The following is a 24,783-nucleotide window of genomic DNA, read 5'->3' on the forward strand; positions in this document are numbered from 1 at the left end:
TGTGCTCTGTTACTGCAATTTATTACATCTTGCAACGATTTGTAACTCGGGTTTTAGTTGCACAGTGTCTTTGGAACTGCTTTTCACAGTCTACAGTAGAAGTTGTAGGCAGAGCTAACATCTTTTTTTAGACAATCCTCTACCTACAAACTTTGTCTGACGTTGCCTGATGATCGTAGCTCTATAGCAACACTATCATTACAGCACAATAGTTACCAGAATTTGCAACCTGAAATGGAAAATTTGCAGCAGAACTTGAAAAACCCAAATTAAACAATGACACCACATTCCTAAGCCTCCATGACAGCAGTAGATCTAATAAAAGATGTAACACCTGCCTATATACGTTGCTTTCCTTACCTCCATAGAGCAGTCCAGCTCCCGTGTGTTAAATCTTGCATTTTCTTCAGTATATTTAAATGGAAATATGACATAGTGCATTTCACTGATTGAAGATGATTTATTTTTTTGGTCAGATCCTAAGCTCCTGGAAGGTGGAGAAGACAGGACTGTCCAGAATGTCTGGATGATTGTAGCACAGGTCCATGTCTTTCAGGGTCAGATTCCGAAACCTTGTTTTATTCTGTTACGTTGTTGTGGCTTTTAAGCAAAGCTTGACCTGCTTAATAATAAGTACAGAGTGTTAATAATCTTCACAAATGTCTTTACTTTCCATATTTGTGGTCCTACATTCAAACATTTTATTGCAGAAGAATAAAGAATTAAACAGAATTTAAACAGACAATTGAGATCCAACATAAATGCACTTTTGCCTGTTCTCCATCGCTTTCCTCAGGCTCCCTGCCCTGCACAAAAGTGGTTCATATTCTCATGTAAGGCTAGCGATTGTACTCTGGCCACTGCTTTGCCTCTTGTGATGTTTGCTTAACCATAAATGGAGGAAAAATACCAATATTTACAAAATCCTTCTGCAGAATCATTACATGAAGCAACCCTCTTTTCTGTCTAAGGCTGGAAATGCTGCAGAAGCATTTGCTGTCGCAGCCTGAGTGAGATGATGCTTGCACAGTCCTATGTAATTGTGTGACTGCAGGCTAAAGAATAGCGTTCCTGAAAAGCACCAGGCTACTACACACTGCTGCACAATGCTGGAATTCATTTAAACACGTTCATAGCACTTCCCTGCTCTGAAAAGTACAGACAGCAAGCCTAGGTATAAAACTGCGTAGTGAGGTGAAATAACTGGTGTTCGTTAGCCACTGTGTGTTGCTAAATTAGATCAAATGCTGTCGGATGCAAAGATGAGCCAAGAGTAGGTTTATGGTCCAACATCCATGAAATTTCCGTAAATACACAAATCCTATTTGTGGTGAATCTCAAGTGGCTGGAAAGTACAGAAGTGTCAGTCCTGATCATCCTTCAGTTCATGAAACTCAAATAATGTATAGAGCCTGATGGTTTTACACCTTTCGGCTGGTTTTCTGATGGTGTGGAGGAGTTACACAGATGAAATCTGGCAAAAGGAGCTAGAAAGTAGCAGGGTAAATGTAAGTAAGGAAAAATACGCTCCCCATAATGGTAGTAGTTATGATAAATGCTCCCTGAGGAAAGGCTGAGTCAATCTCTAGTGATTTACAATAAAAACAGAGAAACAAAATGAGGCTGTAAAAGGACAAATAGTAGACTGTTAAAGGGGGAAAAAACTGCATTTCTCCAATACTTGTTTTCTTCCCCAAGGTTAAATCTTGGTTCCAGTTTTTGGGAAGATTTTCTCTTTGCTTTGGCCTACATGGAATGGAAGGAATTTATGCCTTCCCTTCCTTCTCTGTTTTCTGTAGCCTGTGAAAAGAGAAATTATGATTTCTGTAGGCATTTTATGAAACATATATTTCAAGCAGGTGCAAAAAACAAGAGCATGCTTAATTTTAAGTAATTTGGAGGTTTACATCCCTCGACAAAATTAAGGCTGCTTTTTGGTACCCCTTTGTTTGTAGGAAAGCTGCCTGCCTGAGGGTGCTGCAATATGGCAACAAAGTGATCCTTCTTGTTACGATGTCTTCTGCTGAATAATAAGAATTGAGGTCGTGCTCTACTTCAGTTCTGTGATTCCTTCATCTGTACCCGAATAACAATAGAAAGGTCAAGTGGTTTTCTTTGGATTTTAAATAATAAATACAACCATTATTGTCTTTGTGATCACAGAGTTACCATTAAAAGCACAGGCACTGCTATTTATACAGTTATTCTAAAACCTATTCTACTACTTAAACTGTCAAAAATGTACTGTTTTTGCAATATAAAGCACCACAGGTCCCAAAGATTGCGCTAGTTGCTGTGCGAACAGAGTAGGATAGCTTCTACCAACAGATGTGACCATCTAAGGTTAACATCAAGGGCAAAACCTGCGGGCAAAACATCAGTAATCCCAGATCGCTCTTTGCCCAGCCAGAAGGAAATGTTGTAGATACTGTTGTAGCTATTGCAACTGATGTGGTGTTTTAAAAAAAGAGTTACAAGGTAACTGGCGAAGCAGCTCTGCAGTGATTCTCAAGGGCCCCTCCATCAGTAAGCCCTGCCAGCCCCAAGGAAATCTGAGCGTATCAAAGGTGTGAAGTCAAGGATTAAAGTGTATCAAGCCCCTCGGTGGATCAGCAGCGAGGTGGGTTTTGCTTGCTCGGTGCTAATCCTTCTGGCATGGCGTTAGGAGACGACAGAGAAGGCAGCCCGCTGGCCGTGGGCAGTGTTGGCCGGTGTTAGGCGGTGCCTGGTGACTGTACAACTGCCCCATTTTCACGTGCTACGCTTTTATACTGGTGTTGCATCAAAATATGTAACTGTACGGGATGAAAGGCAACAGCAAATTGGATCGTGCCTCAGCTGAAGTGCTCTCTTTACAAAGAAGGTGTAAACTATAAAAGCTTTAGGCTCCTTGCAGTCAGAAGAAACTTGTAATACATAAACCAGTTGTACAGGGGCTGAGCAGTCCCTGAAGAGCATCTGCCCTTCCAGCAACAAGCCTGAAGTGGGAGAAGCCCCTCGCGTAAACCCCTCTCCCCAGAGCTGATCGTGCCGCTCCCCAGCCGGGCTCTGGGACCATCTTTGACACCTTCTCCTGCGCTTCAGCATCTCCTCGCTCCTGGTGCCACACGATGTGCCTGCCACTGGCCGGGGAGGTCTGTGGAACTGCTTTGGGGACAGACACCATCACGCTCTCCTGACTTCCCCACGTCTCCACGTCCCCCCGTAGTGGGGTGTGGGAGCAGAGCCCACCTTGCGTGGGGGCACTTGCTGGGGGGCAGTCACTGAGGGCAGTCACTGAGGGACCCTCGCTGAGGGGCAGTCACTGAGGGCAGTCACTGAGGGACCCTCGCTGAGGGGCAGTCACTGAGGGACCCTCACTGAGGGCAGTCACTGAGGGGCAGGCACTGAGGGACCCTCGCTGAGGGGCAGTCACTGAGGGCAGTCACTGAGGGACCCTCACTGAGGGACCCTCGCTGAGGGGCAGTCACTGAGGGCAGTCACTGAGGGACCCTCGCTGAGGGGCAGTCACTGAGGGCAGTCACTGCGGGAGCCTCGCTGAGGGCCGCTCGCCGCCGGCCGCCGCGCCTCAGGGGACCGGTCTGCCTGACAGCTCCCTGACAGCGCCGGGGCCTCCCTCGCCTCCCGCCTTGGGGGCTGCCTGCGCTCCCGCTTGGCTCCTTCTCCCTTTCTGCCATGGCTGCTCTTGTCCCCCCTCGCCTCCCGCCCCCGGTGCCACTCCGGGCCCGGGCCCTCAGCGCCCCGCCGGCCCCAGCGGCGGCGCCACCCGGGCGCTCCGTCTCCCGGCCCCCGCGGGCTGTAACGGCGGCAGGGCGGCCCGGGGCTGGGCTGAGGCGAGGCGGCGGGAGGACGAGCAGAAATAACACTTTTTATTTTTTTTTCTGTGGGTTTTAATTTTTTCTCCCCCTTTTCCTGTCGGGGCGGGGGGAGCGTTTCCCGGCGCTGAGGCGGCGGCGGCGGGCGGGGGAGGGGCGGCCGCTCCCGCCGCTGCCCCAGACAGTGGGCGGGGCTGCGGCGGCGGCAGTGGCGGGAGGGGGCGGGGGCGACGCGCGCCGCCGGCGGGTTCGTGCCCGCGCGCCGCCGCCGCCGCCGTCTCCGGGCTGTCTCCGTCTCCGCCGCCGCCGTCTCCGCAGTGAGGTCACGGGTGGGCGGTGCGTGCGCGGCGCCTGTTCCGCTCCCCGGGCTGACGGAGCCCCTGCGGCGCCGGGTGAGGAGCCGGGGGGGAGTTACCGGGGGGGGGGGATTACCGGGGGTGGGGGGCGGAGGGGGCTTGTGAGGGAGGGGGCGCGGCCGGCCCCGCCGTGGAGAGGGGCGGGAGCGCCTGAGGGGGATGGGGCTGAGCCGGGGGGAGGGGCGCGTCGTCGCCGGGGGGAGCGGCGGCGGGCTGCGGGAGGGGGGGGTGCGGGCGGGCGGGCGTAGCGCGGGGGTGGCGGGGAGAAGGGGGACGAGGAGGGACGGGAGCAGCGGCGTGGGGCGGGCTGCGCCCCCGGGGAGGCGGGAGGGGCGGGGGAGGGGTGAGCCGTGCCCGGAGCGGTGCCGGCGGGGCGAGGTGAGTCACGGCGCGGGGGGAGGAGGGTGCGAGCGGCGGGATGCGGCGTCCCGGGCCCTTCCGGGAAGGGGCTGCGGGGCGAGGGGCCGGTTCCCGGGGGAGGGGGGGGGGGAAGCGGCCCGCCGCTCTCCGGTGACCCCCGCCTGCCTGGGTGGGGGGGTGGGAGCCGCGCCGGGGCCGCCCCCGGCCTGCGCTGCCCGCCCGCGGCCCGCCGGGCGGTGCGTGCGGCGCGGGGGGAGCCGTCTGCTGCCGCCGGCTTCCCCCGTCTGCCGGGGCCCGCGGCGGGGCTGGCGGCGTGAGGGGGCAGCGCTCGGCGCGCCCGGGTTGCCTCATTGACCGGGAAACGTGTCCCTCATCGACACGGCAAACTCCGCTTTGGGGATTGCCGATGGCTGACCTCCTCCTCTTCTCACAGGCTGTCTGGAAAGGCTGGCAGAGCTCCGTGAGCGCTAGACATGGGTTTAGCCGCTGGCCTGGATCTTGCCTCTGTCGCGAATAACCCGGGGTGGGAAAATCCCGACACACACCAGTGACATCTGTGCGGAAGGTGACTCTCTAGGGACGTTCAGTTTTTGCCGGCGATCTGGATCAGCCTTTAATTTGGGGATTTATTTGTGAACTGCCGTAGTAACTCGCACAGCGGTGGTGAAATCATAAAGTTGGCAGCACAATAAAGCAAGCCCTTACGGTTGTGTTTGATCTCCGAGGACTGAAAGTGCTGAATAAAATTTTCATAGAACTTAAACTAGGTTTTTGGACTGGTTGCGTTAAGATCAACGTTCTTCAAACTGAGACGATTTTTCTATTTTAATATTTAAATAGAGACTTATTTGAAAAGACAGTATATTTTTTAAAGGAAAAAAATGATCAAGGATGGACTCACTTGCATCAATGCATCGTTTTTTATTAAATTGCTGAACAAGAGTAGTGTGTAAAATAGTGGGTGGGGTATGAAGAAAATCCTTTTGTATACATATTGCTGTGGGCTTTTTATATTAGAAAATTGAACAAATAACTATAAAAGAAAAATTTGTCTAACCTCTCGCATTATCAAATTTATGGTATTACATGCGAAACGTGTTACAGTTTTTACTGTTGGAGGTTGAAGAAGTAACATTTTACTGAAAGGAATGCAAAACTTGGTGTACCTGAGGTAATCAAGATCACTTGAAATTGTTTTTTGTATGAACAAGCAGGAAAATGCACATTCAAGACAGACTTAATTAAAGTTCTGGTGCTGAGCAATGGAAAGCCCACAAATAAACTTCCCTCTAGGTCTAGTTTCAGACCAAAAAAGGAGCGGGATCCAAGAGGATGGGAGTCCTCCATTAAAAAAAGCAATGACAGAAATGCATGTAGATAGCAAAGTACGAGTTGTAGTAAATAAATTGCCAACAATAAAGAAGGAAAACTTGGACGAATATGACGAAACTTCTGTGGAGGCTGATGGGGAAACCGCCAAGCCAAACAGCGCTTCTCTATCTGAGCCTTTGAATTTAAATCCAGGTCTGAAGCACACGTTGGCACAGTTCCACTTGAGCAGCCAGAGTTCACTGGGTGGACCGGCAGCCTTTTCAGCTCGCTATTCCCAGGAAAGCATGTCACCCACTGTCTTCCTGCCTCTTCCGTCGCCGCAAATACTTTCTGGTCCGCTGCTCATTCCTCCGGACAGCTCCACAGAGCTCACCCAGACTCTGCTGGAGGGGGAATCTATCTCTTGTTTTAAAGTTGGAGGAGAAAAAAGACTTTGCCTGCCTCAAGTGTTGAATTCAGTTCTCCGAGACTTTTCATTGCAACAGATCAATACGGTGTGTGACGAGCTGTATATATACTGCTCAAGGTGCACTTCCGACCAGCTTCATATCCTGAAGGTTTTGGGAATTCTTCCATTTAATGCTCCGTCCTGTGGGCTAATTACGCTGACTGATGCTCAGAGACTATGCAACGCTTTACTACGTCCTCGCACTTTTCCGCAAAGTGGCGGTTTTCTCCCCGGTAAGAACACCTTGGCCCAACTGAAAGAGACTGGCAGTGCCTTTGAAGTAGAGCATGAATGCCTGGGCAAGTGCCAGGGGTTGTTTGCACCTCAGTTCTACCTTGCGCCAGATGACCCGTGTATCCAGTGTTTGGAGTGCTATGGGATGTTCTCGCCCCAGACGTTCGTGATGCATTCACACAGATCCCCAGACAAGAGGACCTGCCACTGGGGATTTGAATCGGCCAAGTGGCACTGCTACCTGCATATTAACCAAAAATACTTAGGAACGTCGGAGGAGCGGGAGCTGAAGCATCTCTTGGAGGAAATGAAGGAGAAATTTAGCAAGAAAAATCAGAAAAGAACTCGGTCCAAAGTAAGTTCACCTACTCTTGTAAAACTCCCAAATCTCTTTCTGCTCACATGTAAATACTTGTTTTGGAAGCGCCTTGCTTGCCTTTTGTAAATGGGAGCGCTTGTCAAATCAAGCCTAAGCTAAATTTGTGAGAGAGCTTCACCATGGAAATACATTTCTCATTAAAAGGTGCGGTAATTTCTTCCTTCTCTGGGCTGTAAGTAACTTCATTCGAGCTGGTTTGGCTTTGTTGGTTCTTGTTCTGTTCTAAAGTATGCAGTCTCTGGAAAATTCAAAGCTGTTGTGGAAATTTTCATTCTCCCATTTGACCTTTGAGTATGTTTTCTGCAGCGTGTGTTGCAGCAGCTGAGCAAAGCAGAAAGGAGCTTGAAAATCAAGTATTACAAATGAATTTTTCATTTGTTATTTTTGCTCCAGCACACACACGTGCAGTGTGTGGTGAGCTGGCTTGCTAACCAGCCATCTCATGACTTTGCATGCCTTGATAAGTTGCTGTTTAGAAGCCCAAAGTCTGCTTGTTCAGCAATAGGTTTCTGTCTAAACCGCTTGTACAGAGAAATATGCCAAAAAGAGGGGTTTTTAAGCAGCCCAAGTAATGAGCTGTAGGCCGGTATCTTGACAATGGTTAATAATAGATGTTGTGTTTTTTCCTAAAATACTGCTGCAAGTCTGCGCTGTGGTTCAAAAATACAGAGCTTATTTTTCCCTTAGAAAGCTTCTACTTTAAATAATAAGACAAACATCAGATAAATACTGAACATCATAGATGTTTCCATTCATAGAATGTACAATTTTCGGGGTATAATTTAAACTTGAGCAATTTTTTAATGGTTCCTGCCCCACCACTGTGTTTCTTTTCAGTGTGTTTGGCATTTATATGTCTGTTTGATGGCTGCTGGTTTGATTATCTATCCATTTTGCCTGTTTGACGTTTTGTGGTGGATTTCAAAGTAGCAGGAAGAGCAGCCCAGATGGTTGAGCCCAAAAAGGTGTGCTGTAAGTTGACACCTTTCAGCATAAAACTTCTGAAAAGTTAGTGCTGCAGAAAGGCTTACTGTAGTAACAGGTATTTTTTAGTTGTGCCAGACTACGGTAAGGGATTTTAGCAGAAAATTTCCATGAAAGTCTGCAATATGGCATGCTTCCACGTGATGAATTAGTTGAAGATGCGGGTAAGTTCACAGCAAGGAGACTTAGCTTTTCATCTGATAAAGACATGGCAGTCTTTATCCTTGCCATGCCGGTGTAGGTAATAAACTATAGTACATTGGCTGCATCAGTGGAAATAGTCTTCCGTATTCATCCCTATAATACTGCTTCCCTTTTCACAGTAGCAGATTTCAGACCGTGAGATCTTTCAGTTTCATGTGTACAGATGAAAAAAACAGCTGAACTTAGTAGTGACAGTAATTTGTGTTGGACGGGTGCAAATGAAATACAAAAACTTCTTGGAGTTTGCAGACCTGTATAGTTCTTTGTTGCGAAGCAGCATATGAAATCAGGATGAGAGAGGAAACACTGAAAACTTGAACAAAGATAAAATGGTGGGGGAGGGTTCTTTTTTTTTGTCTCATGGATATTCATCTGGGAAATACAAAAGATCAGAAGAGTTTAATGGGGGAGTGTGGGAGCACAGCCTCTGCTTCCTTGTCCTGGGGAAGCTCGTGCTCCTTCAGTAGCCTTTTCTCTCCCTCATTTCTGTGGTGTGAGGGCGGTATTAGGTACGACGCGTAGACATTCTCTTTTCTTACTCTCCTGGGGAAATCTGCAGGATGTTCTGTTTGCTGTTCTGTCGCCTTCTTACCACCTTTGCTGAGTTGCTCCTGAGAAGTGCCAGCACATCTTTGAGGTTATCTTGGAGGGCCCAGGAAGAACAGTTGCCCTTGGCTAGGTCTTTTTCCATCCAGTAATAATAAATTATTAATTAAATCCAGTAGTCTTTGGCGCATCTTAGATCCTGTGCGTTGCCTTTCTCCTTAGCATTTCACTCTGAGTTTACTCGCCTCACAGTGCAAATATGCTTTTGTGGTCAGTATTTTAAGAGCAGACAATACTGTACTCACAAGGTTAATTCCTTCTGTTCTTTGTGCTAATGAGAAAGCTCTAAGCTGTATATTTGTCACCGGGTTTCTCATTTTCTGTTGAGTTCTAGACTGCGGTGTAACATCCACCTGCTCTTCACGGGAGCAGCTGTTGCCGAGTCTCTGCTGATCTCTGCTGTCAGCTCCTCACTCCCTTTGACTTTGCGACACTTTCTGACAATCGCTCTGCACTAGAGCTTTGTCTTGCTTCCCAGACCGATTCCTTGAGTTCATCACCACGCGTGAGGAAAAGCTCCCAATGTAGAGAGTTAACATTTCTTCTGGGTATTCTCATAGATCCCGTCTCTGCTAAAACGACTGGCTTAATGATTAGGCTGAAACCACTACTTATTTATATTTTTTTTTCTTAAACAACAGCTTAGTACAAGTAGCTTTAGAAGAAGAATAAGACATCTTTTTCATGTAGCCCTTCCAAACAGTTTAGGTAGAAGTCATTCAATTTAAGTTTACTTGGATATATTTTGTTTATAGAATTATTTAAGAGCATCTAAACTAAACAGTTGTTAGGTAACGAAATACACATGTATATATTGAAGTAGGTGCTTTATCTCTATTTTATTAACCTGGATGATGAGGGGTGAATCATGTTAGAAAAAGACTTCATGTTTATTTACAATTACCTTTCATTTTCTTTCCTAAGTAAAAATCTGACTGCATGTTATGTAATTCATTTGCAAAATGCACACTAATGGGTAGACAGTAAGTTAGTTTCCATTTGAAATAGGTGGGAATGTAAAAATCTGACCTAATAACTTGAAAATACTTGAAAATACTTGAAAATATATAATTCCATTTATAAATGTATAGACATGTTAAAATGTGAGTCCTAAAACATGGACAAGATGTGAATCAGAAGTTAAAATTGGATTACTGTGTACTAGCTAAGTACACTAGTTCTACTAGTAAGTAGAAGAATATATGTGTATGATTTAAATTATTAGAATGATCTGAATAAGTAGAAAAAACTTGACAAGTGTCAGGATGAGGCCGTTCTTCTAGAGATTATTTGTGGTATTTCAGATCTTTATTGTGTAAAGGCTTGATTATGAATTTACTATCTGGAGCTTAGCTTCCTTGTGCCCTCCCTCCTTTCTGCCTGTGCTGGAACTGCTTTGAGGAATGGCAGGGGTGGAGTTAAATTTCAGTTTAATTGCTAAAACTGAATTTAGTGGGCAGGAAGTTTTGACCGGAGTATTGTGGATGGGATTTGGTCTCTGTCATGGTCAAGTGGCATTTGATTCTGCAGACCTTGGTACAAGCCACACGTGTGTAATTGGGTACTCTCTTGACTGCAGGAGATGAAGTTCTCTGACAGTTTATTTCAGGGTGTGTGAATACAAACTTTTTTGATAATATCTCTTGTACACAAGAAATTGTGAAGATGTTAGAATGCTAGATGAAGCTTTTGGTACAGTAGGATGTTTTTTTTAGCTTTATAGGCTTTTTTTTTTTAAAATGAGCAACGGGAATGGTGTTAACTTTCTTCATAGCAGCCTGTATCGTGCTGTGCTTCGGATTTGTGGCTAAACCAATGTTGGTAGCACACCAGTGTTTTGGCTGCTGCTGAACAGTGCTTGGGCAGTGTCAGTGCTTTCTCTGTTCTGTACTCAGCCCCTGCAGCGAGTAGGCTGGGGGTGGGCAAGAGACTGGCAGGGGCCAAAGAGATACTTCGTACTTTGTGTTGTCATGCTCAGCAATTAAAACTGGGGTAGAAGGAGAAGAAAGGGGGTTTTGGCATCTGAGGTAGACGTTGTTTGGAAACTGGCTGGGCATCAGCGTGCCTGTGGGAGGCAGTGAGCAGTATCCTTTGCTTTACTTGGTTTTTTTTTTTTGGTCTTTCCTTCACCTATTAAACTGTCTTTATCTTGACCCAGGAGCTTTCTTGCTTTTGTCCCCACCCGCTGCAGGTGGTGGTGAGGGAGTGGCTGCATGGATGCTCGGCTGATGGCTGGGGTCAACCAACTGCTCCTTACCCAAAAAACCCGCTTCCCAAGGCTATCTTAATACAATGAAATTAAGAACCAATTTCATAGCTATGAGTCTTGTTGAAACATGTGACGAGACACCTTTCACTTGAGATTAATAGTGGAGCACGAAGTATCAACAGTAACTTTGACTAAAGACTAATTCCAAAAATATTTCTTGAGACAAACAGAACAAGAATTGCTATCCAAATAGAAAATGCACAGAAGTTTTTTTAAGATTATGTATTCTGATGCACCTGAATTAATTTTGTTTGTTACTGCAAGGGGAATGGAGTTGTCATGTTACCTCAGCAGCTTTGCCCACTTCTGTAATAAAAATTCGTGACAATTGAAGAAAGTTCTGTCTCTGGAATACCAGTAACTGTTCCATTTTATTCACAAGTTTTATTTTGTAATAAAAGTATCTGGCAGGTGCTTACTCTGGTGTGGATACTTTATTGCAAAAAGCTCCCACAAGCTTTCGGGAGTCCTAGTTTCTGCTTTCTGTTTCTTGCAAACATTTGTAGCATGCCTCTGGCAGAGTTCTGGAAACTCAGCAGAGCTTTTATATAGGTTTGTAAAGAGATTTTCTTTTAATTTTGTTGCTACTTTGCAATGGGAAATTGGAGATTGAAGAAACTTCTGTGGCTTGCATCTCTGCCAAACACTCCATTTTCCAGTACCCCAGTTTCTCTGGTGTGTATGTATTAATGGTGTCAATGCCATTCCACTGAGGAACGTTTATTAAAATGTAAATAACATGTACCCATCTTCAAATTACCAATTTATTTTCTTTTCTTTAGGGAGATTCACAGCAGAGCCTGGAATTATCGCAGTGGTATCCAGTTATAAAGCAAGAAGCAGAAACTGATCCTCAGCCACCCTCCTTTTTCCATCCCAGGTAACTGAGTTTCCTGTGCAGAACTATAAGCACTGTGTGTACAAGTATTTAAATACTTTTGGCTATTTAAAGATAATTCAAACTGAAAAAAATGTACTTGCAACCTGAACTGTTAGGAGAACTCTAAGCGATCACACAGGAATAATTGAACCCTAACTTTTTGTGCATTTCTTAGTGTAAATATTAATGAACTGCTTATGAGTGGTTTTTGGTACAGCACTCAAGCTGTGATCTGAGTGTTCTTCAGTAGGCAATACAATTGAAATGTAATTACAATTTCCCTTTTCAGAGTAGAAACGACAGAAGGTAATTTTTAATCTTTCGTATTATAATCTAATACACGCATATGGAAAGCTGCATAGGGCCTATTTACCGTGAGAGCAACTTAATTTCCTTTCAAAAAAGACTTGTAAACGGTGTTTGAAGGCTTTCTTCCACACTGGAACAATGACTGCGGCTGAATTGTCTGTTGATCAGTTTTCTGGCTTTCGAAACCAAGTCCATTTCCTTAACACAGTACACGCTTTGTCATCTGCATCAATGAGGGAAACAGTTTTTCTCGACATACCTCTTACCCTCATCCCCGTGTGGTTATGCATTTACCGTATATGGGGGAGATCAGACTCTCTTGGCTAGCAGCATGCGTCAGAGCAGCACGCACGCATCAGACTAGTTCCCACGCAAACACGCGAATGGTGCAACTTCTGTGATGGGCCCTCGGTTTGCTGTTTCTGTTGGCTTCTTCCTTCAGAACTAGGAGAAAGGAAGGTGCTGAAGACAGCAGTGTTAACTCCAGCATGGTGGCACTGATTATCTTGGCACTGACCTTAACACAGCTGGCACTCTTTTCCCTCTGTACTAGACAAAAGCTGAGCGGCTAGGCTAGAGCGGTACAGAAGGATGCTCCCAGGAGTCCAGGAGCTGTGAAAATCCAGATGGATTGCTCAGTACATGTGGTCAAGAAGGCCCAGCATTGGTCTCAGACATGCCCCAGCATTGTCAGTACACAGCTTTGCTGTTTAAAGAGTGATACGCTCATTCCCACTAACTGATCACTTCCCTCATCCTCCATTGCTAATATTGATTATGAAAATGCTGGAGAGTCTGGATTCAGTGGCATTCTAATTTCAGTCTTTGCATTTAAATGAAAACTTCATATGATTTTCTATGATTTTTTTAATCAGCCATGTTTGAAAAATCCTCTTGTTTGATAGCCTCAAAACCTTATCTAGATAATCTACTCAGTAAATATTAAGTAGGTCATTAGAATTTCCTTTTGCATAGGAAAAATTTATAAAGGACATGCTTATTTTTCACTGAAACTTTTACAGTTTGAAATCACGTTAAATTAAACTTACTGCTCTCCACCAGTTGTCATTTATTATGCCTTACCGTTCATTCTTAATTTTACTGTTTTACTATTTCAGTTACTACCTTTATATGTGTGATAAAGTGGTTGCCCCAAATGTATCTCTTGCATCACAATATAAGGATGTTGCGAAAACAGCAGTCAAACCTTCAGAGGTAGTTAAATCCTCACCTGGACAGTCAGAGAAGAAGCTCAGTAGCGGAAAGCACAAAAAAGCTGTCTCCTATCCAGAGCTTTCTCTTGAAGAACAGGAAAAAATTGACTTGAAAACTGGTGTGGAGCAGCATAAACGTTTGGGTGAGTAGTGAAAATTACCTTGAAGTCTTTTCGATGTTTGCACCATACAATTTTGGAAAGCTCTACACCAGGCTATTATTTTGTGATGTCATTTCAGTTTTCCAAAGATTCTTTTGACCTTTTTATAATCTTCAGTTTTCTTTGCATTTTTTTCACTCTGGAAGTTTAATTTTCTGTGATTATTATGCTGTGTTCTTCTTTTCTCTACAGATCCACCTGTGTCAACTCGTTCTGCAAGAGGTGGAAAATCTGAACGTATTTCTTCCAAAATCACTAGAGACTCTAGCCGTGTTGGAGTAGGTAACGATGTGCGAACCTTGTCCCCCACTCTCATGAAGGACATCAGTTGTGAAGATGACAAGGGAAGGATCATGGAAGAAGTAATGAAAACCTACATCAAACAGCAAGAAAAACTAAATACTATTTTGCGGAGGAAACAGCAGCTTCAAATGGTACAGTGCCAGTCCGAGTGCATTTCGCTTTTGTCATCAGAAAACAGATGTTAGCTTGTTGGTTTGAGAATCAATATCACAGATGACATTCATTTAGAAATACCAAAACGCACAGATCATTTTCCCCCCAGCTTGAATACAGACACCAAATTTTTGATACCCCTTATGCTCATTAGGTTCGAATCCACTAATAATTGGTGTCTTTTCAGTTTGCAACTGCTGTGTTCAAGCTTCTTTTATTTTATCCAAATGGAAACTACTTCTTTCACTTTAAAATGTTTCCCAAACATTTAAGTATTTTGGCAAATACAGTTTAAGTCCTCTAAAACTTCTCAGTTTTCAGGAATTTAAGGATGCGGACATGAGTATTCTAGGAATGGTCTTATCACTGCCCTGTGTAAAAAAGAATGCCACCTTCCTATTTCTATTGGATAAGCCCTTGTTTTTAGGGGGATTTTATTAGCCTTTTTTAATAATGGATGACATTAGAAGCTGGTGTTCACTTGTGATTTTGCCTCATTTCTGTTTCCTGCATGAAGATAAATACTGTCAGTGCTTCTTACATTCATAGACCAGACCTAATTTTGTATTTTATTTTATTTAACGTTAAGCTCAGAATCTATGAGCTCAGATAGGGCCCTAGAGCTGCCGCTTTTTAAGTTGTTCTGCTCTTGGAGGTAAACCTTGTAGATAAAAAAAAAATCAAAACTGTAAAAAATACCAAAATGCTAGTGGAAAAAGAAATCAAACACATTTATTCTGTTTTCTGATAATAAACTTCTTTCATCTTCAGAGTATATTTTAGCAAATCAGTGCTGCTGCTTTCTGAGGTTCACTGCTGGAGGTTGTGAATCTGATTCTGGAAGCTTCGCATACTTGAAAGTATAAATAATTTCTTTATATTGCAATGCTACAGAATTCAAGGCTACCATTGATAAGTAGACAAATACTATTATCAGGCTATTGTTATCAGTAGATAAATGTGCTCTTTTTGGCCTCTTGTTTCCAGATACACGTTTAAGTTCAGTTCTTTACTTTTCTGGTCTTAGAACCAAGGTGTATGTAATCCTGTTTTTTCTTGACAGGAAGTGGAAATGTTAAGCAACTCTAAAGCTATGAAGGAGTTAACTGAAGAGCAGCAGAATTTACAAAAAGAACTTGAATGTTTGCAAACAGAGCATGCTCAAAGAATGGAAGCATTTTATTTTGAGCAGAGAGACTTGGAGAAGAAACTGGACCAAGTGATGAAGCAAAAGTGTAGCTGTGACTCCAATTTAGAAAAAGACAAAGAAGCTGAATATGCAGCACAGGTGAGAAGGGGAACTTTGTTTCAAACAAACCGTATTTAGTGTATCAGGAAACTGTGAAGCTGTTGCTCAGCCACCTGTAAGTTTCATCTTTTCCATCTGTTCTGATACCACAGGCTAATACCAAAATAGGTCACAGTGACAGCCATATTTATTTCCCTGTCCCCTGATCGAAACTGAGGTAGAATGCAACTTACAGAAACACTTCACCTGTCAAGTGTTAGTTATAAAAATAAGCTATTAATATTTTTCTTCCTTTTATGTAAAAAAAAAAATTTCAAACCTCTCAACCACATTTGTGTCACGTCAGTAGCATACCTTGCTGCTTTTTCTTTTCCTTGGTGGTGGAATCTTCTGTGAGCCCCCTTCTGTGCTCTATCAAAGCAAGAGTTCCCTTGGAAATGAAAATTGTATTTTTGTCTTCCACTCCTGCCTGTTGGGTTCATATGTCAAAACCTATGGAGATATTTTTTCTTTCTTTTTAACTTTTACTGTCGTTTTCCTCATGTTGGAAGTTATTCATGTCATTCCAGTGGGAAAAATCCAGTTGATGCCAAAGGGAGCCTTAGAATGCCCCTTTTCAAAATCAGTTGCAGTTATGATTAAATGTATATTGATGTATTTTGTACTGTGTCACAGGAAACTAATCTTCACAGCTTTTTCTAAAGCAAACAAACTTAAGCTCAGTAAAGCTTTGTGCTCATTTGATCATAGCTGTATGTATTTCCTGTTCTGAGTGTCTCAAACTAAGAAACAGGCAGTACTTGAGAGACAGGTTTTGGTATTTTTGGGGAGTAGGGCAGAGACTAGCATCGTAAATCCTTCTCATGAATTTAATTTCATGACATCCCACTCCACAGATTCCTAGCCTTTGCTGCCAGAAATAATCCTCTCTGACTAAGGCCTGATCTACTAAACATCTGGTACAAGCCCTATTACTGCAAGTAACAACATGTTTTAATTTATGAAGATAATCATGTATAGCATGTTTTATATGGCTGGTGTAGCTTACTTTCTTCAGAGGGTAAAAACCATAGATTGTTCCCCAAGCAGATTGGTTGATTCTTTCTTTTGAAGTTAGATTTTGAAAACTTAAATACATTCCTTGTGTGAAAGTCTACTCTGTTATTACCTGTGTGGTAGAGCCATTCGCAACGTATAATTTGAACCTTTTTCTCCATGTATCATGTCTTACAATAGATTTTGGACCCTAGGTTCCAAGCAGTTATCAGAAGTACCCAAGTTAGACAGGTGAATTCCCCAAGCTGTGTATACAGCATTTAAAAAAAGTCTTAATGCAGCATCTTCTTGAAGTAGTTGCCCAGGCTGCCCTTTCTTTCTGGGAACTGTGGACTGGGAGGAACCCTCTTGGTACATTGAACAAAATTAATAATTTGGGATTTGGGACTCGTTTAAATGTCTGTTATTTCTAGGCCTGCCTGAAGATGCACTAAGTGTCTTCTCCCTCCTCTTGGATTCTTTATTGAATTGTCTAGTTTAATTGTTTCTTTACCCTGTCAATCACAATAGGGCAGCATAGCCAGTGCTGGAACCTTTCCTTAGAGCTGGGAATCACAACTCAGCCAGAGACGCACTTATGTAGTACATGCTGCAACATGCAGGTAATGGGCTTTATCATACTGCACCAGTTCACTTAATGACAGTAGTGGAGTCAGAAGACTTGCATTAATTTGCAAACAAAATATTGCTGTCTAAGAACTGCTTAAATGTTTCTGGTTAGACTAAGAACCATTCAGATATTTCCGAGTATACACGTGGAGATGAAGGTCTGCTGAATGTGGTGTTTCTCTGAAATCAGCACAGCAGTTCCTTTGCCCAGGACATTTTATAGCACCTGGCGAACACCAGTGATCCTGCATGCTCCTGCTTCTTTCATTCTCCTGAGTTGTCTTCCTCATCTTCAGAGAGATGTATGCTTAGTGATGACTTCGATCAGATAGATACCTGTTATTATAAAGGCACATATTTTTTTTTAGATTCAGTGAGGTCTTTTAGTAAGAAATAACCCCTTAAATCAAAGGTAGAGAATATGACTGATTTCCAGCCTCCTCCGTGTTTTAACTGCTGGTAGTATACATACAAGCAATTTGACAATAACTTTCCTACAGTTGAAAAATTTATCAGACTTTACCAGATCTCACAGTAAGTAAGTTTGATGACACTCCAGCGTCTGAGTTTTACTGTACTCCAAAGGTGAAAAATTTATTTAATTTCTGTGTTTAAACACAAAATATTTCACAGAAAATTTTGGGTGGACTCATGTTTATATTGGAACACAGACATAAATGCACAGGCAGTTATGTTCAAGACACTCTGAATCTCATTTCTGGTAGTTGTTTAATTTATACTAAAGAGTATCAGAAAACAGTGTTGGTGGTTTTGCTTGTTTGAAATGCATTCAGGCTTTGAAATAAAGAAGTAATATTTTGTCAGATAAGAAAAATGAACGTGGGAAATCTAAAAGTACTCTTTATTCTGGGATTTGTGAAATGTCTGATGCAGACATCATCACGGTTTTCCTCACAGATTATATGTATTATTGAAATGATCTAGTGTGACAGTTCATATAACTACAATTTATATGTATTTAAAAATTAGACTTTCCCATTTTTTTATTATAGTATGATGTTTATGCAAATTTGCATATCGATGTCATTTGCTAATGGTGTAGTAGGTAACTGCATAATTCTTGATAACTGTAGAAGATGAACTGATAAATACTGGTGAACTGAAATATTTTTATCTGATGGAAAAGGTGGTCATCAGTGGCATCTTGAAATGAATGGTTCATGTTTACAAATAAGTTTGCTAAAATTTGCTCTGCCTCTCTGTCTCTTCTCTCTATTTTACAGCTAGCAGAATTGAGACAGAGATTGGATCATGCAGAGGCAGATAGACAAGAGCTTCAAGATGAACTGAGACAAGAACGAGAGGCAAGGGAAAAGTTAGAGATGATGATAAAGGAATTGAAGCTACAGATCTTGAAGTCTTCAAAAAATGGAAAAGGAAAATAGAAATTGGAAGAGGAAGTGTGACTGCGTCCTTCAAACAGGGTTTTTTAGTTTTTAATGAATTGCAAGCCGTTTCTGTGTTATAAGGAAAAGTATTCTCTACAGATTTCTATTTCCCAGACAAGGCCAGATGAAGATATACATATATATAAATAAATAGAGACAGATAGTTATACATTTTTAGATTTTCCTAACCAATGAAAATCTGCATTTATTTGTACTGGTGTTTTTCTCAAACAATATAAAATAGGAAACTCTTAGGGTGACCAGTTTCTGTCTGTTTCTAATGCAGTCTTGAGGACTCTATACCTTTTAACATCGTCTGTTAAAATATATGTGGTGATCTTTATTTTGCTATCAATTGCACATCCAGTTATAGAAGTACATTGAAAACATTCTGAATTCTTCAAGGTCAAAAATAGTTTGGGTTTCAGTGAGAATTGTGTTCTTGAACAGGGGAGAGTAAAGGCAGCTTTTAATCTGTAAGGTAATACTCAAAATTGCCATGATGATAGATGATTGATCATCAAAAGTGATTTACCAGCATGAATTTTTCCCATCATTTCATTGTGTGAAGTCAAGCTGATCTTTTCAGTATTTTCTGTTTAACGACTGGTTATCAATCTAAAGAGTTTTAGAGCCAGCATTTGCTTGCCATGCTGGAAGAAGAAAACATTAGGGTTTTTTGTAGATTAAAAATTTACAATTGCAATAGAATCTTTGGGAATTAAAGATTTGCATATTTTCTTTTGTTTTCTTCTACATAGTAGGTATGAAAGAAACGTTAATAAAAGGCTTAAAGGTGGGGCTTTTCCTTCTGGAAACCGAGAAAGCTTGACTTAACTGGTTTTCAGATGCTAATGCTTTCAAGAAAAATAATATTTATTAAAAAATATGTATTCGTTTCTTTAGTACCCTAAGCCTCCCCACTTTGAGCTTTTTGCCAGCTTGTGGATTTTTCTTTCATTACATAGAACAGGCCTTAACTGACATTGCGGTAATAGCTTAAAAAATAAAAATCTGAGACACGGCACTTTGAAAATCATTTTGATAGTCTCGGTATTTGAATGGCATGGTAATGCTACCATGAATTAAGAAATACAGCATGTTTGTTAAGCTATAACATTTGAAAATGTGGAATTGTACAGAATTACTGTTTTGTGTATATATGATGTTTCAGTACTTCAGAAGTCTGGTTCCTAGTGGATGAAACGCATGACTACAAAGGTGGATGAAGAAATACTTTTGTGCACTTCTCTCCAGAAAGTTTGATAGAGCTGACAGATGTCAGCTGATGGTGTCAGTGACTAGGAATATTTTAGTAGTTCTAGTGTGTCACTACATAATTTTAACCTGTGCTTTAGCTTCTGTTCTTGAGGTGCTTAGGTTTGTTATTCTCATAATAATTCATTTAATTCTGGATGAAACCACTAGTAAAAGCCTACATTGATTCTTTTTTTTTTTTCCTGAACTGGTAAAAGTGAAAACTTCTGAGTTCTTTTTTGTTTCTCTTTTGGTGATATAACAGGAGCGAATATCACAGAGAAAGATAAAATTGCACGTATCTTTAAATTGAATGAGAATAAGGTGGTAAATTAAATGTCATGGAGTCATAGGATGATTCTTTTGTAGCTATGTATAATTTTGTTTATGGACTCTGTGTCATATTTACACTGACGATTAAAGCAGTTTAGATGAAAAAATATCAAACAATTTTCTTTGTCAGTGTCAATCAGAAAAGAGAACCAGATCACATTTTTCCTTTCTTCACCTCCCATCTCCAAATTATTACTTTAAAGAAAAAAGAAAAGAAAAAAGCCTGTCTTTGCAGCGTAGTGATGGTTTGGAAGGAAAGGTGTTGAGTATAAATGATTCTGGTTGTGTGTGTAGCACTTGCTTTAAAAACACACCGACTGTTTTATTATAACAGCCACCAAAACCATGGCTATAGGGAGAGCAGGCAAGAATGTTGATAAAAGTGTGATTATTGGGGAATGGAGCTTGAAGTAGTCCAACTTGATTGACAGAATCTGCGTTGGATGAGCTAGATGGGCAAGTAAGAAAATGCTGTCCTGGGAAACTGAAAAGTTTCATTGGGGTATTATCAGAGGATCAAAAGAGATCGTTTCTAGTTGCTTTTCAGTATCAGTGTTTTGAACCAGACTTGTTCGATCGTCAGCGTAGATAAGGCCATGCAGACTCGTTTAATACAGCTGCAGTAACTAATTTACAGTATTTATAGCTTAGCCGTTGAATGTATGGAATTCTCATGGGATTATTGTATTAGAATACTGTATATTCCATTTTCATTCAGGTCTTGTCTATGTTATGTAACTTCTGCTCACATTTCCCCTTTTGCTGCCCTGGTATAGCCTGGGTTCCTCTGCCTTGGCCAGTGCTTCAGCCATCTCTCAACCAGCTCTTTACTGGCTTATGCTGTAGACTATTTAAAAATGCTGGTGGCCATAGTTTGTACTAATATTTTCACTGTTGCAAGAACTCAAGCAGCTATGTGAAGTTTTAGCAATTCTAGCTGCAGGTAAGGCCTCCTGATTGTTTTAAAACATCTGGCTGACAAAGCTAATGGAACATTTATTAAAATGACTTTAAAAGTAGCTTTGTAAATATTCCATTTAGTTAATATAAAGTTAGAATGCGTTTTAAATTATTGTAATCCTCTTAAAATTCTTAAATATTACTTTCAGGCTCTTTACATACCATAAATAATTTTCATACGTGTAGACTTAATTTTATACTGATTTTAAGTAATAATGTATACATAAATGTGCCATAGATTTTGTGTGTTCACAGTCTTGGAAAGATAGTTTTTTAGTAAATTGTAAATAATAATGTATAAGTTCTAGAACAAATATATGTTGACCTTTTTTCACTACCTTATGCTAATAATATTGAATGGTTTATTTGACAGCCTAATATAGGAACTTGGAATGCACACTTAAGGGCCCTCACTTATGTGCACACTTCATGGTAGAAACTTATTCTGTCATTAGGTCCTCACTTTTAGTCACAGCGTGCTCATTTTATGTATTATTATTTGTTTTGCCTTCAGTTAGTGCTTGCTGATCTTTCAGGCAGGAAGGCATTTTCCCAGATGATTGTGACATGAAGCCTGTAGGAAAAAAATCCTAAAATTGTCCATAATTTTCAAAGTTGCATTATTAAACACCTAGACCAAGATCAAAGTTGCGTAGTGCACCTTTTGGAACAAAGTAAGTAGGATTTGAGGTGAATATCTAGTTTCCTCCTATACTTTTTTAAAAGAGAACTTTCACATGCTTTGTGTACTTTAACCAACAAGAAAATGAAAGAGCTTAGAGAGTAAAACTCTTGTCACTTTGGCAGTCTGAAAGCACCCTCATTCGCCGTGTAGCCACGTATCCGTAGACGAAAGAGATTTTTGTCTAAATCTCCAAACTTAACTGAGTCTGTGTTTTAGTTTTTGTAAAGCATATACTTTAGTTTGAGTATTTAGATAAATGTAGTTATGTTTTACATTCTTAAACTAATTTTATTCTATATTTAATATATTGATAGCTTAGGTGTAAAATCATTTGTATATAGTAAAGGCATAATGCAATTAGTGAAGTAGGAAAAGTTGAGTGGGAACATAAAGCTACAGGTGGCCTGAAAAAATAAGGCTTGGCCCATATTTTAGAAGTCACAGTGTTTTATTCATACATTCTTATTTTATATCAGGGGAGGGGATAGCTAGAATGTGTTATGAAATTTTTGGAAAACTTTCCTAGCATTAGTCATGAAGTTGGCCTTGAAATGCTGTCATGGTCAGCTTCCTAGAATTCACTTGTTTGTAGAGTATATATTTTGACTGTCAGTAAAGATAACAACTTTGTATTTTTTCTGCACTTAATTTGTGTAATTAATCCACACAACTGAGTTTTCTATAACATGGTGAAGTCACCAAAAGAAGTAATTACACCTACCTGTTAATCTGTGCTTGCAATAGTTCAGTAATTTTATTGAAGCTGTCACTAGTAAGCAGCAGAAAGCTGCAAATCTCAAGTTTCTTTTTGCTCATTACATTTGTAGTGTGAGTATTCGCCAGTTTTCATTACAGAAAGCTTGTAGAATTTTCTGTTTGTTGCATATTTCTGTTTCAAAAAGACAACCATTTTTTAGCTTTTGTGAAAGCAGTTATTACAAATTGCACAACAATTTTGTAGTGTGTCTCCATTACTTAGAAAATTGGTTTTATCAGGGTTAGTGGTTCAGTTGGAAAATGCTTGAAAACTGAGTTTTAAGCACTTCATCAAGCACAGCAAACAAATGATATGAAATTTTGCTATTTGAAAATTGATTAAATGTAACAATATCGATTGAATTTTTTTTCTTCGAATATAGATACCTCACTTAAAGGAAAGCACAGCTGTACTGTATCTAAACTAATTCTAGGAAATAATAAGAAGTTGGTCTAAAATATTGTGTTGCCATTATGTTGCTTTCTGTGATTGACAAAATCTCTTTTTCTGTTTTCATACTCAAAACTCAAAAGTATTTATTGATGTTGACATGCCAGTATAATTATCTCGAATTACAGAAAGTAGCTGCAAAACGACAGAGTCTGCGTTAGCTCGAGGCAACAGGTTGAATGGCTCTTCTGGAACCACAGTAAAAGCCTGTGAAAAACGGTCGGTGCATTCAACAATTTTTATTACTTTGCCAATGATGTACAGTTGTATCGTTAGAGTTGCTGTGGTTGCATTACATGACACACAAAACTGTCCTCTACCTCACGTGAGATTTAACAGATATTTTATATGGTTTTAGTAAACAAGATGCATCTATCTGGTCACTTAGTTTACAAATTTTGAATTATATTTATTGAAACATGACATACTGTGCTCTGAGCTTATACCTCAATTGTATTTTGTGCTGTTATCCATTTTCATGCCCTGTAAATACCTGTATAGATTGTGGATTCAAAAACAAATAAAGAACTGTAATGGCAGAACACTTGTCCTTGTGGTATTTTTGAGCACTGATTTCTAAACTTGACTTTTGGAAGATGTTTAACAACGGTGTTTTCCTAAGGAGGACAGTCTTCCTTGCTTTGATGACAGTGAATTAAAACCTGATTACACTGAAACTTGTTAGCAGAACTCCCACCGCCTGCAGCAGGTCCCCAGTTTTCTAAAGGGCATTTTTAGCAAAATCTACAAGATCAATAGCCCTCCCTCACCATGAGCCCATTTTCTAAAACTCTCAGGGCTCTGTGAAAATATTGGCGCTAAGATTTCTATGTATCTTGACGTAAATTTGGTATTTATACGTGTAAATGCAACTGCTTGTGTATTTGGTGTGTTCTCTGGTGCACAGCTTTTGTTGCTGTGCTTGCTACTCAAGCAATGTTTGAGTTGTTCACACCTCTCCTTAACAGCTGAGTAATGAGCAAGGTAAAAGTCACACCACCGTATAAAATGCTGAGATTTATAAAAAGTTAAAAATCAGAAATTAGAATTATACTTTATTTGCAGATGGAAAACATGCCCTACAGTGACTCTCAGGAGTTCTTCGTTTCTGTAAATCTCATGATTACGTTGCTTAACATTTTTGTCTACCATCAGGGAGCTTAAATAGCAGAAAAGTCCAAATAGAAGAGAGAGGACGGAGGCAAGAAGAAGAGAGGGAGCTGTTTCTGTAAGCTATGTATGAATGGGTATTCCATTTAGGTTGAGCTTCCCCCTCTTACAACGATAGGCTATGTTCTGTTGGTCACTTTAAAAAAATCTAGATTGTAGTAGAAAAACATAATTTGTATTGCAAATAATAGTTTGGAGATTTTCTGGGCGGTGTTATTCATACTGAGGGTTTGGGGTTTTTTGACAGGTAAGTAAGTGCAGTGCCGTACACACACTCAGATATTTTTCCTTCCCCTCACATCAGAGCAAAAATGCTTTGTCCTGGCTTTAAGGTACTGCTTTTGCATATAGGGAATCCTGATTATGCTTCAGGTTATTGCAAACTCTTAATGCTGCCATGCACTTGCCTGTATTTTACAGCTGAAGAGAGAAATGAGCCGTACGAACAAGGATGAAGATGAAATCAGTAGTATTTTGATCAGCTCAGCCTTTAGTATGGAAGAAAATGAACAATTAGCTGTACCAGTTAAAAGAGTTAACCCTGTTTATTTCTGCAGCCGATGTTATATTTTTATACTGCTGTATTTCCAAGTGAGGGAGAAGTCACCGGGCTGAAAACCCTGCAAAGAAAAAGTTCAAGGTGAGTCACTTGTATGAGGAAAAAGTCATAGGGAGTTGATAGCTTGTGTCAGGGTGACTAATTGCAACGTGTGTCGTTTGTCAGAGGAAACAATGCTGATCAAGGAAAAACTGCTGGAGTGACAGGGTAAAAAGACTGATTTTTAAGGTGTTCGCGCTGTTGCTGAGATAAGTGCATGTGCAGGACTCGCTTTAAAAATGG

General features: G+C 41.2%; 1 protein-coding gene across 2 annotated transcripts; it reads left to right on the forward strand.

Annotated features, from left to right (window-relative positions):
• Positions 1–4,068: 4,068 nt before the first annotated feature.
• SKIL (SKI like proto-oncogene) lies at positions 4,069–23,304 on the forward strand. Of its 2 annotated transcripts, none has more exons than XM_068406911.1 (7): positions 4,069–4,207; positions 4,965–6,900; positions 11,770–11,867; positions 13,295–13,533; positions 13,744–13,985; positions 15,071–15,295; positions 18,166–23,304. In XM_068406911.1, exons 2-7 carry the CDS (start codon positions 5,794–5,796, stop codon positions 18,325–18,327), a joined length of 2,073 nt encoding a protein of 690 aa, XP_068263012.1. In that variant the 5' UTR covers positions 4,069–4,207; positions 4,965–5,793; the 3' UTR covers positions 18,328–23,304. The 2 variants fall into 2 exon arrangements, with proteins under 2 accessions (XP_068263012.1, XP_068263013.1); XM_068406912.1 differs by lacking the exon at positions 4,069–4,207 and adding an exon at positions 4,513–4,549.
• Positions 23,305–24,783: the final 1,479 nt, after the last annotated feature.

Source organism: Nyctibius grandis, chromosome 8 (assembly GCF_013368605.1).
Source record: "Nyctibius grandis isolate bNycGra1 chromosome 8, bNycGra1.pri, whole genome shotgun sequence".
NCBI lineage: Eukaryota > Metazoa > Chordata > Aves > Nyctibiiformes > Nyctibiidae > Nyctibius > Nyctibius grandis.

Bases quoted from the DNA above. Each gene is read 5' to 3' on its own strand.
- SKIL (XM_068406911.1), top strand. From the start codon at position 5,794: ATGGAAAGCCCACAAATAAACTTCCCTCTAGGTCTAGTTTCAGACCAA. The intron at 6,901-11,769 runs GTAAGTTCACCT...TCTTTTCTTTAG, and splicing joins AGAAAAGAACTCGGTCCAAA to GGAGATTCACAGCAGAGCCT. The intron at 15,296-18,165 runs GTGAGAAGGGGA...TCTATTTTACAG, and splicing joins AAGCTGAATATGCAGCACAG to CTAGCAGAATTGAGACAGAG.